This window comes from Heptranchias perlo, chromosome 6, assembly GCF_035084215.1.
Source record: "Heptranchias perlo isolate sHepPer1 chromosome 6, sHepPer1.hap1, whole genome shotgun sequence".
Lineage (NCBI taxonomy): Eukaryota > Metazoa > Chordata > Chondrichthyes > Hexanchiformes > Hexanchidae > Heptranchias > Heptranchias perlo.
The window spans coordinates 1,613,087-1,627,532 of NC_090330.1; the positions used below are offsets into that span (position 1 = coordinate 1,613,087).

The 14,446-nt window shown below is 45.3% G+C and overlaps 1 protein-coding gene across 10 annotated transcripts in view; it reads left to right on the top strand.

Moving 5' to 3' along the window:
• stim1b (stromal interaction molecule 1b) overlaps positions 1-14,446 on the top strand; it is a 129,880-nt gene that overhangs the window by 46,552 nt on the left and 68,882 nt on the right. For all 10 annotated transcript variants that reach the window (XM_067985562.1, XM_067985566.1, XM_067985564.1 and 7 more), the window contains exon 2: positions 13,956-14,086. In XM_067985562.1, coding sequence (XP_067841663.1) covers positions 13,956-14,086 — 131 coding nt within the window. The remainder of the gene's footprint in view (positions 1-13,955; positions 14,087-14,446) is intronic.

A 14,446-nucleotide genomic window follows, 5' to 3' on the forward strand; every position in this document is an offset into this window, starting at 1 on the left:
ATAAATGCAAGAAGTTGATTTTGTTATTGTTCAGGTGAGTTTAAGAGAGTGTGCAATTCTTCCAGTGTCTTAGATAGAATCCCGCTCTCCACAAACACCACCAAGAACAGATCAACCAGTGATCCTATTGCTGTTGGGGGATCTTGCCGGCTACAAACTTTTCTACATAAATCTGTGCATTTCAAAGTAATTCATTGTATGTAAAATGCTTTGAGATGTTTCAGAGAGACATGATGAGATGCTATTTAAATCCAAGTCTTTTTCCTTTTCCTATGGCATCAGCCTGTTCCACATGTTAGGCCGTGGATGTCACCAACAAAAGCCACCTCAGTGCGACTTCAGGACTGGTCCTTATCTGTTGCTGTCATCCCACTGCCAGCCCACTCTAGCATGTGACAAGGCACTAATTGGATTCTCTCTCATAAAACTGCCGGGAAAAGTCAAAACTAAAAAGATTTTTTTGGCACTAGCCCATGTGAAGGCTCAGATTTATGCATTCTTCCACTGATGTCGTCTGTAAAAGGTCACGCAGGCTGACTTACCCAACCTCCATTAAACGGGCCTCAAAGGGGAACTGACTGATGAAGGTGGCATCTGTTGGCAGATCGATTTTGATTTGGCCTCTGCACTGTTTAACCAGCAGGTGCATAGGTGAGATTAACACTTGCTTACCTCTGATTTGTCGAGATACTAGTAACTTATCCCCGCTAAGATAGGAACAGGAGGAGGCCATTCAGCCCCTCGAGCCATTCAATTAGATCATGGATGATCTGTACCTCAACTCCATTTACCTGCCTTTGCTCCATATCCCTTGATACCCTTACCCAACAAAAATCTATCGATCTCAGTCTTGAAAATTTCAATTGATCCCCAACATCCACAGCCTTTTGGGGCAGAGAGTTTCAGATTTCCACTACCCTTTGTGTGAAAAAGTGCTCCCTGATTTTGCTTCTGAACGGCCGATTGAGCCCCTTGTTCTGGACTCTCCCACCAGAGGAAGTAGTTTCTCTGCATCTACGCTATTGAATCCCTTTATCATTTTAAACTTAGGTTGTATAAACTTGTATTCACTTATTCTCATAATTTAACCCTCTAAGCCCTGGTATCATTCTAGTGAATCAGGGCAGTGCCTCTTTCAAGACCAATATATCCTTCCCGAGTTGTGGTGCCCAAAACTGAACATAGTATCTCCAGATGGGGGTCTGACCAAGGCTCTGTACAGCTGAATCATCACTTCCTTCCCCTTTGTATTCTGCCCTCTTGAGATAAAGTCCAATATTCCATTAGCCTTTTTGATTACTTTTTGTAATTGTGCACTAGCTTTTAATGATTTGTGTACCTGGACACCCAAATCCCTTTGCTCCTCCATTTCTTTAAAGTCTATTGTTCTGAAATGCAGAGCTGATCTATGAGACCAGCCCATTCCTTTGTTATAATAGAAGCCTCTCAGCCCTGTCGAAATGGTTAAACTTATGGTGCTGTAAAGTGTTTGGATAGGGTGCGTTGCAAATTAAGATAGTTGCCATCATATCCTTTAGGCAGCATTATCCTCCCAAAGGCATTGCATTAACATCATGCCTGCTGATCATGTAAGGAGCAGTACCGTTGTCACCTAGATGCTTGGTCAAGGAATCATTAAAGGGAGTTTTCCCTTTTATATTTCAAGTCCGAATGTCTACGGTATTTGAGGATTGATTATTGGGTTGTCTTGGTAATTAAAGTTTTCACTTCAGTGCAAAAGGGCTTGGGAGAATCAGAATAGAAAAGATTTTATTTTTAATACCTTTATGGCTTCATGGTCTCAACAGTCTTGCACTAGATCTTAATTCGAGCCCTGCAGTTGAGCAAGTTGCTCCAAAGCGTGAATTTCAAGATCATTATTGTGTGTTAGATCATCCAGAGGGACTGCCTAAGCAACTGGCTATCTATGACCAATCTCAAGCATGCCCACCTATCTTGGCAATACATTCATGGCACAAAATGTTCACAGATTTCAAGTACAGGGGAAGAGATAACAATTGGTATGGGGTACGGTTCTATAGCGGTTTTGTTACTGAACTAATCCAGAGAATGGCAATTTGAGAATTTGAATTCATATTCATTTAAAAAAAATATGATGGATTGTCATTAAAAACCCAACTGGTTCACTAATGCTCTTTAGGGAAGGAAACCTGCCGTCCTTACCCGGCCTGGTCTACATGTATCTACAGTCCCACACCAACACGGTTGACTCTTAACTGCCCTCTGAAGTGGCCCAGGAAGCTACTCAGTTGTATCAACTGCTAGAAAGGGACAAAAGAATAAAACCAGATGGACCCAGGCATCGAATCAGGACTTGACAAAGGCGCACCCAGCCCAGTCGACCCTGCAAATCCCTCCTCACTAATATCTGGGGACTGGTGCCAAAGTTGGGATAGGTGTCTCACAGACTAGTCAGGCAACAACCTGACATAATCATACTTACAGAATCATACCTATCAACCAACGTCCCAGTCTCCTCCATCACCATTCCTGGGTATGTCCTGTCCCACCAGCATGACAGACAGAGGTGTGGGGCACAGTGGGCCACAGTCAGCAGGGATTGTGGCCGGGGGGAGGTCAGCCGGGGTTGAACACCACTTGGATGAAGCAATGAGAGTAGCAAGGGAACAGAATATACTCTGGGTGGGGGCTTCCATGTCTATCACCAAGTGTGTCTCGGTAGTACCACCACTGATCGAGTTGGCCAAGTCCTGAAGGGCATAGCTGCCAGACTGGGCTTGCAGCAAGGGGTGAGAGACCAAGCCCCGTCTTCACACTGAGGACATCTTCCATCGTATCGTGTGGTACTACCACTGTGCTAAGTGGGATAGATTAAGAACAGATCTAGCAAAACTCGGCATCCATGAGGCTCAATGGGCCATCAGCAGCAGCAGAATTGTAATCCAGTACAATCTGTAACCTTATGGCCCGGCATATCCCTCACTCCTCCACCATCATCAAACCAAGTGACCAACCCTGGCTCAATGAGGAGTGTAGACGAGCATGCCAGGAGCAGCATCAGGTATATTTGAAAATGAGGTACCAACCTGGTGAGGGTACAACACAGGATTACATGCATGTTAAATAGGGGAAGCAGCAAGCTATAGACAGAGCTAAGTGATCCCACAATCAACAGATCAGGTCAAAGCTCTGCAGTTCTGCCACATCCAGTCACAAATGGCAGAGCCCAGCATGTGACTGCAAAAGACATGGCTGAAGTGTTTGAACCATCTTCAGCCAGAAGTGCCGAGTGGATGATCCATCTCAGCCTCCTCCCAATATCCCCACAATCACAGACACCAGTCTTCAGCCAATTCGATTCACTCCACGTGACATCAAGAAATAGCTGAATGCACTGGACATAGCGAAGTATACGGGCCTCAACAATATCTCAACTGTAGTGATGAAGACCTGTGCACCAGAATAGCTGTGCATTTAGCTAAGCTGTTCCAGTACAGCTGCAACTCTGGCATCTATCTGACAAGGTGGAAAGTTGCCCAGGTATGTCCTGTCCACAAAAAGCAGAACAAATCCAGCCCAGCCAATTACCGCCCCATCAGTCTACTCTCATCATCAGCAAAGTGATTATAAGGAGTCGTCGATAGTGCTATCAAGCGGCACTTAATCTCTGATAACCTGCTCACTGGTGCTCAGTTTGGGCTCCAACAGAACCATTCGGCTCCAGACCTCATTACAGCCGTGGTCCAAACATGAACATGAGCTGAATTCCAGATGTGAGGTGAGAGTGAATTCCCTTGACATCAAGGCAGCATTTGACCGAGTGTGGCATCAAGGACCCCTAGTAAAACTGAAGTCAGTGGGGATCAGGGGGAATCTCTTCAGTGGCTGGAGTTATACCTAGCACAAAGGAAGATGGTAGTGGTTGTTGGAGGCCAATCATCTCAGCCCTAGGACATTGCTGCAGGAGTTCCTCAGGGCAGTGTCCTAGGCACAACCGTCTTCAGCTGCTTCTCCGCCTCCAACAAGAGAGAGTCTAACCACCTCCCCGTGTCATTCAAAGGCATTACCATCGCCGAATCCCCCACCATCAACATCCTGGGGGTCACCATTGACTAGAAACTTAACTGGACCAGCCACACACATACTGTAGCTACAAGAGTAGGTCAGAGGCTGGGTATTCTACCTGTACCAGTCAGGAGTGTGATGGAATACTCTCCACTTGCCTGAATGGGAGCATCTGCAACAATATTCCAGAAGCTCGATGCCATTCAGATCAAAGCAGTTCGTTTGATTGGCACCCCATCCACCTCCCTAAACATTCACTCCCTTCACCACCGGCGCACTGTGGCTGCAGTGTGTACCATCCACAGGATGCACTGCAGCAACTTATGAAAGCTTCTTCAACAGCACCTCCCAAACCCGTGACTTCCACCACATGGAAGGACAAAGGTAGCAGGTGCATGGGAACACCATCACCTCCAAGTTCTCCTCCAAGTCACACACCATCCTTACTTGGACATATATTGGCTGTTCCTTCATTGTCACTGGGTCAAAATCCGGGACTCCCTACCTAACAGCATTGTGGGAGAACCTTCACCACGCGGACTGCAGCGGTTCAAGAAGGGGGCTCACCACCACCTTCTCGAGGGCAATTAGGATGGGCAATAAATGCCGGCCACATCCAGAGAATGAATAAAAAAATTTAAATTGACTCTTTGGACTCAGTTGTGCCTAAAGAGTGCTTAAGAAATGCCTATCTGTAATTCAGCACAGGTATGACTCCCACAATTGTATCTGTCTTTATTTAGATAATGGGTTCATTAGATCTTCATATCAAGAGACCTCAAAGATGGCACTGTCGTAAGCTGTGGATTTTGGCAGCTCAAATTTTCTCATTAAAGAATCTACTGGAGTCAAAACAATGCCTTGTGTTCATAGATAACCGTTTTGGGGGTCTCTGGAAATGGCCACAATGCTATCAGAAAGTATTACCTGCTTTATAAGACTGGCTGACTCTCATGATCTCCGCAAAGTGTTCATTTTGACATGTCTGACAACTACTTGGCCTGGATTCAAGTGGCCTTTATTTTCTTGAAAAGGAATAGCGACCGTTTGGTTCAGCTGAATGACTGGGCCATTTGGAAAAGTGAAGCAGGAGGTTTCAGCTTCATACAGGCACACCATCTGCCAATCAACAGATTCATGCTCACTCTGGGCTCAAAATTAATAAAGAACCATATTTTTCTGTTGTTCGAAGTCTGGGAACCTGGATGAATGAACATTTGGCTGCACTATTCATTCAAGTGTTTTCCTTGGGGCTTGTTCCCCCCCTCCCCCTCCCCACCCCAGATTTGAGTAATTTAAAACAAATATTATTAGTGGTTTTTGAAAGCAGCTTGTGCACTTTTCAATTGATACTCAACGAAGAGCTGCGTCTAGTTCCAACTCTGTGATATTGGATGATTAACGCAAAGCCTCGTCTCTCTTGCCTGTTTAAATTGGCTACGATTGTAGCTCCATACATGGTAAAGGATGTATAAAGCAGCCAGGAATCCAGCAATGCTTGTTTGTGCACGCCTTAATGGCTACAGTTCATTACATTTCAGATGAACTAACAACTCAATCGGTTGCCGTGTTTTGCTTAAACCCCAAACTCGAACGGCCGTTTTAATTCCAGTTGTATGTGGTGGCAATCAATATCTGAAAGTTTGCTCCTTCCTCCTCCGCATGTTCTTGCCACTTGACTGAGGCGGGCTGCTGTTGACCCCATTCTCTGTGCCTAAAAAGGTGGTCGGCTCGCCTTCCCACCTGCTTTAACATTCTCTCTCTTAGATTATCACAGACCAGTTATCTCTGGCAATTTCCTTGGACTCCTACCTCAGACTCCTGAGCACTGGTCACTATACAGTATGTCCCTGGCCTGATTCCAGCCTCTTTTACTGTCCACTGGCTAGCGTTGTGGCTGTCGATCTCAATTGCACCCTCGCACAAAACAAAAAGAACCGGGATGAGCAGCTGAGCCTAGTTGGAGAGGACTGTGGGGGTCCTGGATGTATTCAGCACATCCCAAATAAAATTGATGAGAAAGTGAACAGTAAACTTAAGGGAGGGCAGTGCTGTAATTCTGAAAAATCAACAACCTTTTTTTAAGTAGTCTACTTCTGCAAGTTATCTCCCTTTAAATGCATTCTCTTTTTTACAGGTAATTCCACATCTGGTCGACTTAGAAATTCAAAGTATTGACACTTCCAATGTTCTGTACTAAACTCGAAGAGTGCGACTTAATTTACCTAGTTGTAGTGAACTAACTGCCTGAATTACTAATCCAGTAACATCAAACTCAACTAATAAACACTTCCCCTGAATGGAGTAAAATAAGATAGCTGCAGTTAATATTCTCAACGTATCTCTGCAACTGCTTTAACTTGTACCGACTGTAGGCTTTGGGTGGGATTTTATCATGTGTCCTATTCCGTTTTACTTCTTACCCATGCAGTTCCCTATCCAGAGTTTATTCCAAACATGGGAACATGGGACCAGGAGGAGGCCTCTCGAGCCTGTTCCGCCATTATATTAGAACATGGCTGATCTGTACTTCAACTCCATTTTCCCGCTTTTGCTCCATATCCCACAATGCCCTTACCCAACAAAAATCGATCAGTCTCAGTTTTGAAAGCTCCAGTTCACCCTCAGCAACCACAGCCTTTTTGGGGGAGAGTGTTCCAGATTTCCACTCCCCTTTGTGTGAAGAAGTGCTTCCTGATTTCACTCCTAAATGGCCGAGCTCTAATTTTAAGGTTATGCCCCCTTGTTCTGGACTCCAGTTTCTCTCTATCTACCCTATCAAATCCTTTTATCATTTTAAACACCTCGATCAGATCACCACTCAACTGTATAAACTCAAGGGGATACAAGCCAGGTTTATACAACCTGTCCTCACAATTTAACCCTTTTAGCCCCGGTATCATTCTGGTAAATCTATGCTGCACCCCCTCCAAGGCCAATACATCCTTCCTGGGATCGGTGCCCAGAACTGAATGCAGTCTCCAGATGGGGAATGACCAGAGCTCTGTACAACTGAAGCATCACTGCCTCACTTTTGAATTTCAACCCTCTTGCGACAAAGGCCAACATTCCCAAAATCACAGCCCCAGATATTTCCCCATTGTTCGCTCTTGAGGATCAGTGTTACGTGTGATGGTCTCATTATGCATTGTTTCACGGAAGAAGCAAATCTCCATAATGGGGGGACGGGGGGAGGGAAGGGACAGGACGGGGAGAAATAGTTTCCCTCCTCATGTACCTTGTACAAGATGCAGCTGAAAAAACATAGAGCACTTGTCCCTGTACACCTTTTCAGGCAGGCCCTACTTCACTCTCTGCAGTCTCCACCTTGTATTCCTTTTAGTAACTACTGTAGGAAAAAGCCCCGATCAGTCTGTTAAATAGAGGACAGCAATGAGCCACTGTCCCCACCATCGCAGAGCCAACAATGCACTCCTCGGAAAGGAACACTTGCAGCACTCAATAAACGTCTGTTGAAGAAATTACCAGATATAAAAATAGCAAAGATTTATACCGGCTCAAGTACAAAGCATTCCTGGTTCTTGCTGTTACACTAAAGGTCTCTTACAGTGTGCTTACACGGATGTCCTGTATTAAGTATTCCTTTCCTTTCTCCTGCTGTGGCTATCAGTCACAAGTTGGTTCTGGAAAGTGAGATGAGGAAACAGCGGCATTGCCCCACCCCTTAATACTTGAAATACTTGGACTTTTGTTTTGTGAATGATGAATTGCTTTTAAGTACTGCACAGCCTTTCCCCTTTACTTACTCCATCTCCCACTGAGCCATAGTTTCACATATTGGGAAGGGTTTTCTTTTCTTTTATTATTAATTCTCAGGATGTGATCCTCACTGGCAAGGCCGGCATTTATTGCCCATCCCTAGTTTGCCCTGAGAAGGTGGTGGTGAGACTTTTTGAGTAGTTTAAAAAATCTGAGTGGCTATCTAAGAGCGAACCACATTGGTTGGTTTGGGACTGGAGTCACAAACAGGCCCAGGCTAGGTGAGGATGGCAGATTTCCTTCCCTAAAGGACATTAAGTTGGGTTTTTAATGACAATCCAACATTTTTTTATTTCCAGTTTTTTAAAACTGAATTCAAATTCTCAAAGTGCCAGGGTGGGACTTGAACTCACGTGCTCTGGACTACTAGTCCAGTAACATAACCACTACACTACCGTACCCACACATTTCAATCAAACAAAAAATCAGTGCTCCGGAGTTGCTGGACTTGAGCAAAAGACATTGAGTAGGTAAAATCACCAAATCCCTCCACTTCATGATGCAACCAAAAGCTAATGCCAAACAAGAAGTGCCCATGTTTGAGATGTGCGTGGGCTAGATGAGACAGGACTGCTCTACACTCTCTGTAGTTCTAGATGCTTATCTGGCAACTCTGGATGCAAGACCAGGATACAGGTGAAGTTTAACCATGTAGTCAACTACCTTTTGTCCATCTCTTCCCTCCCTCCCCACACCGGAGACAAATCAGCTGGTGTCCCCCAGTAAAGGGAGGACCTCTGAGCCAATCCTGCAGATGGCCCCTTGTCTAGTTGATGTGCAGCTCCAACAGAATGCTATGATTAGACTTCTGGATTGTTCAAGACTCGCCTTCTTACTCCACCATTGGCAGCTTTTGTCCCTTAGTCCAATTATCTTTCATGAGACTGGACAGACCTTGAACCTGGTGGGGTTAGAAGAAACACTGCTTGGTAATAGTCAGACTCCCTCATCACCTCCCTCCCCCTCCCAAAAAATCCCCAGTGTATTTCATTTTAAGATAAATGTTGAAGTAGCTTCCTCTCTCATCGTACACCTCTCTGAACTGTGAGTAGTTCATAATGATACAGACCTCCATCATGGCATTAATAGAACAGCTTTTGAAAGAATATTAAAAGGGGAAGATTTAGGTGGGCAGAGGATCTCAAAAACTTCTTTCTCCTCCGCTTCCCATTTAATAGATGATTGATGTACTCAGTCTGTCTCCACAGATGTTTGGGTTGTGGGAACCGTTTCCATGGGAACTATCTTTCCAAGGGTGCTCATCCTGGTTACAGCGCATGGTTACATCTACCACGGTGTCTTTTTTCTTCTCTTATGCCATAACCTCCATGGTGAAGGGGAACAAAGGCACTGCCTGGGGTAGCCCTAACCCATATGTACCAGAAGTTCCCAAGAACGGTTCCTGGTCTATTAGCTGAAGCAACAACTGGGGTGCTATAACTGACTTCAGCTCCCCTGGACTAGGGATGGGAAACATCAGGCAGGGTTGACGTTCCTGATCGCTATCCAGTGACCCACTGCTGGAAAACGCACATGTTTGTGCCGTGAGGGCAAGATTAGGCAGACTCAGCTGTGATGTCCACCATGCAGGAATATCCTGCAGACACTTGCTGGGCTCACGCATGAATAGAGGATACTTGAGAGCGATGGAGCCATATCCAACTCAGTCAGGAGAGGAGGAGACAAAATTGGAGACAAACCTGTAAAATTATTTGCCAAGAAAAACACACTCTGTGGTTAATTCCAGCATTGTACTGTAGATAGTTGGTGGAAGTTACTGTGACTTACATGGGGGAATTGTCTCCACCAGAAACTATATTGCCTCTAGGTCGAGCCTCTGCTCTGAGTTGTTAATGGATGTGTCTTTATGACTGCTAAATGCCTAACCAGATTGTGGTTACTCATCCTCTGCAATAATCCTACAGCCGTCTCATTAGAGGGCGTGAGTCTTCGTATTGTCTCACAGGGCCTTAGTTCTGATCACTTATTGAACACTGAAATACGTCAAAGCTTTCATTTTTAATTTGAAAAGTACAATAAGTTTTGCAAGCAATGAACTCTCTGTCCTTTTTATTGACTCTTGGATCTCGTGAATCCCAAAGCAAAAGGAAGAAAGACTTGTATTCTTAAAGCACCCTAGAACATCCCTCAAACACTGCTACTTTGACGCATTATGTAGGAAAGATCCCACAAACAGCAACGAGATGAATGACCGGCTAATCTGCTCTTGGTGGCGTTGTTTGAAGGAGGAATGTTGGTCAGGAGACCGGGAGAACTTCCTGCTCCTCTTCGAATCGTGTCGTGGGATCTTTGAAATGTGCTGGAACCACTGAGACAGGCATGGCATTGGAAGGCTTGCTGCGCACTCAGCCTAGTTTGTGTGCTCATTTCCTCTACTGCGGCCTGAACCCTCATTCGAACCTCTTGATTCAGAGGTAAGCCTGCTACCAACAGAGACAGGCTATCTTTGCATTCAATTTATTTTAAAGGTAATGCAGACACAAACTTCTCCTTTATTTCACCCGGTTCATGTTCTTGTAGGTAGTTGGTTGAGGTTTCCAGGATATCTTGGATAGTGAGGCCGGGACTGTTTGGAGCTTAGCCTGCGGAAAAAGTGCAGATGTTGCATTGTGAACTTTCATTTGCTCTCGTAATTGGTGTAAATATATTTGATGCAACCTGATGGAATTGTGACCTAATTCCTTTCTGTAAAATTGAACTCTTTTTTCTGAGTTTGTCTTTAATGCTTTGTTTCTTTCTGATTTCACTTGCCTGACTTCTCTTTTCGACGGTTTGTTGGAGAGGAGAGAGCAATTGTTACTGGGCACAGCTCTTAGGTACACCTGAAGGAGGGGAGTGGAACCAAATATGGCAAAAATTGGCAAAATTATAAGATTGCAGGAAATTGTGCAAGTCTGTCAGGTTTTGGAAAGGAAAAAGAAGAACCTTATTGGCGAGCACCAAAGTCCAGGTCGTGTTGTCGCTCGGGGAGAGCATTAGCAACTACATGACCCAGCACCAGGATCTGCTTATCCCAGCCTGCGCTTTTGGTACATTGACAAAGTCTGCAAAGCCCTGAATTGTCTGTCTATGAGGAGGATTTCCCTTGATGTTAACTCTCCAAGCAATGTGGCTGCACCATTTTTAAAATTAATTCTCAGGATGTGGGCGCCACTGGCAAGGCCGACATTTATTGCCCATCCCTAGTTGCCCTGAGAAGTTGGTGGTGGGCCTGCTGCATAAACCAATCCAGAACCACCTGCAGTTCTGAAGGTGCTCGCACAATTTTTAGCGGTTTGATACATCTGAGTGGCTTGCTAGCAGTTAAGAGTCAACCATTTTGGCGTGGAGCTGGAGCCAGACCAGGTAAGGATGGCAGGTTTCCTTTTCTAAAGGACATTAGTGAATGAGTTGGGTTTTTACGACGATCCGACAGCTTCATGGTCACTTTTTTATTTCCAGATTTTTTAAAACTGAATTCAAATTCTCAAACTGCCATGGTCGTGTTCTCTGGATTGTTAGTCCGGTAACGGAACCAGTACCCAGATGGTGTTGCAGTTGGTACCTGCCCACACACCTCTCTTGCCATTACCTCTTCTGGTTCATGGGACTTATGCTGAAGATCCTTAGAGGTAACCTTGAAAGTTGAAGACTGTGCTTCTCAATGATTATCACATGACCTCATCTAAAACCTTTCAATGTGCAAATCAAGCATGGCCATCCTTCGAGTCCCAGTTGCTTTATGGTGTGGGAAGTAGGTCTGATGGAGCTTTCCAGTACACAGTCTTGGGCAGTGGGGGGTGAGGGAGGGTTGAACCCCACTCTTGGACCCCTCCCCCCTATCCCCAATTATTCTGAGGTTGACCGATGCGGTTTTGGAGGACTACCTCCAGTTCGATCCCAGGAACCTGTCTTCAGCCTCCAGGTTGGGTCTGTGGTTCTTGGCTCAGCCTTCGGACAGGATAAGTCGGCATTCCCCAGTTCCCCTTCCTGCCAAGTCGGCCAAATATTGAGTTTGAGACCCCCCCTCAATTTTCCTTTCTCTCCCCCTCCAAGTCGGCCTAACCTATCTCTGCCACTGGATGCCTGAGAGTATGTTCCAATGCTGGAAGTGACTTGAGGGGGTCAGATGAACCACTCTCAAACTTGTAAAATACTTTAAAAAAATTTGAGCTTGGTTTTAGTGTCACCGCTGCCTCTGTCAGTGCTGAATATTTCTTTGTGACGGTGAGGCTTTTAGACTTGGTCTTTACAAAATTGTCAGTAGAGCCAGGCTGTATTAGCGTGTTAGAAGCGTCCTTTCACAGAGATCTAACAATATTACATGTCGTACCACTGTGGGAGCATCATCACCACAAAGACTGCAACCTTTAAAGAGAAGGCCCACCACCACCTTCTCAGGGTAACTAGGGATGGACAATAAATGCTGGCCTTGACAGTGACGCCCACATCCTGAGATCAAATATTAAAAAAACCTGCCACACACACACACACACACACCCTTATCTGTTCCATGGGTATGCTTTGATGTGTGATGTTCTTGGATTGTTCCCTTAAATTGCTTCCTTCCCCTCCAGTGTCAGACTTGTAACCACCGGTATTTCAGTCTCATTATGCGGAGATGCCGGTGATGGACTGGGGTGGACAAATGTAAGGAATCTTACAACACCAGGTTATAGTCCAACAGTTTTATTTGAAAATCACAAGCTTTCAGAGGCTTTCACCTTCGTCAGGTGAAGTGTGGGATTCCTTGAACGTTATATGTTCTCTGACTATAAATGCGGTAACGTTCAAGGAATCCCACGTTTCACCTGATGAAGGAGAAAGCCTCCGAAAGCTTGTGATTTTCAAATAAAACTGTTGGACTATAACCTGGTGTTGTAAGATTCCTTGCATCAGTCTCATTAGGCAGCTGTAAATCTCCTCTGCAGACGGCGGCCAGGTTTGGGAGGGCAGAATCCAGAATTGTGATGCTGGGTGTTCTTCACACTTTAATTGGACACGGTATGAACATTTCACATGCCCATTATTGAGCTGGTGAAATCCTACATACAACGCTGGTTCAGGTCTGGAAACCTAAATGCAATGGTGCTGCAAGACTTAATGTGCGAGACAGCGAGGGTTGTTCTCCTTCGAACAGAGAAGGTTATGAGGAGATTTAATAGAGGTGTTCAAAATCATGAACGGTTTTGATGGAGTAAATAAGGAGAACTGTTTCCAGTGGCAGAAGGGTCGGTAACCAGAGGACACAGATTTAAGGTAATTGACAAAAGAACCAGAGGCGACATGAGGAAATTTTCCATGTTGAGAATTGTTCTGATCTGGAATGCGCTGCCTGAAAGGGCGGTGGAAGCAGATTCAATAATAACTTTCAAAAGGGAATTGGATAAATACTGGAAGGGGAAAATTTTACAGGGCTATGGGGAAAGAGCAGGTGTTTGGGACTAATTGGATAGCTCTTTCAAAGAGCTGGTACAGACTTAATGGGCCGAATGGCAGCCTCATGCTGTAACATTCTGAGATACAGCGAGCAGTGGACGTTTCTGGGATTGTCACAGGTGACACTGGAGGCTCCCGACCTGACTGAAGCCACCAGGTGAAGGCTTTGCACACCCTCCCTGCATTGTACTTTACTGAAACGCTGGGGACAGCACTGTACATAGGCCCTCGTTACAAGGCTGCATTACACAGCCACAGGGCATTTGAAGCCCGCTTCATTTGGTCCCTGGCCCAACTCCCTCATTCCATGCTATTGCGCGGCCTGCAGTGTAGTGCATATCTGGTTCTAATGCATCAAGCGCTTAGCTGCCAAGGATTGGGATGTGTAATGTCACCCTGCCCTTTACATCCTCATTTCAAAAATGTTTGATCTCATTTGGGAAGAATTATTCCAGATGCTTTTTCAAATCAGACAGAGATGGCATCCGTAGAGGCTCTGGCATCAAGTCCGAGGGGTATCTTAATGGGTTTGGAGGTGCAGGGCAAAAGGGTGTCTCCACATCCCATTTTTGAGTGCGTGCTCTCTAGTGATGGTGTTAAATCCAGTGTGTGCCTTTTGGGTTTAATTGCACGGACTTTCTGCTGAGATTCTAAATCGGTTCCCAATCTAATTTTGTTTCTCCTTTCAGACCTCTGCAGGATCGATGAAGCCTCGTGCCACATCGAGGAGGAGGTGCTCCGCTTCGAGGCCATCATGGGTATTCACAAACAGATGGACGATGACGCCAATGGAAATGTCGACGTGGAGGAGAGCGATGAGGTCAGTAAGAGCGCAATTGCAACGGTCAACGCCCAAACATTAACAACTCACGTTGAACCCTTGGCCGCCACGCTCTCCCAACCTACGTGTGTCAAAAAGGTCCCAGGCTCCATCCTGGTTCTGTGCTGAATTACTTATTTTCTTTTTAAGGACAACAAAAGAAAATAGGAAATGTGGAAGGAATTATTTTTTTTTAATTATAAGGATGTTAAGTATGTGGAACAGATTCCCGGCACTGGTGGTGGAATAGGAAACCTTAATGGGTTTCAATAAGGAGCGAGACAGGTTCTTATAGAATCTTACAGCATAGGAAGCCATTCGGCCCATCATGCCTGTGCTGGCTCTTTGAAAGAGCTATCC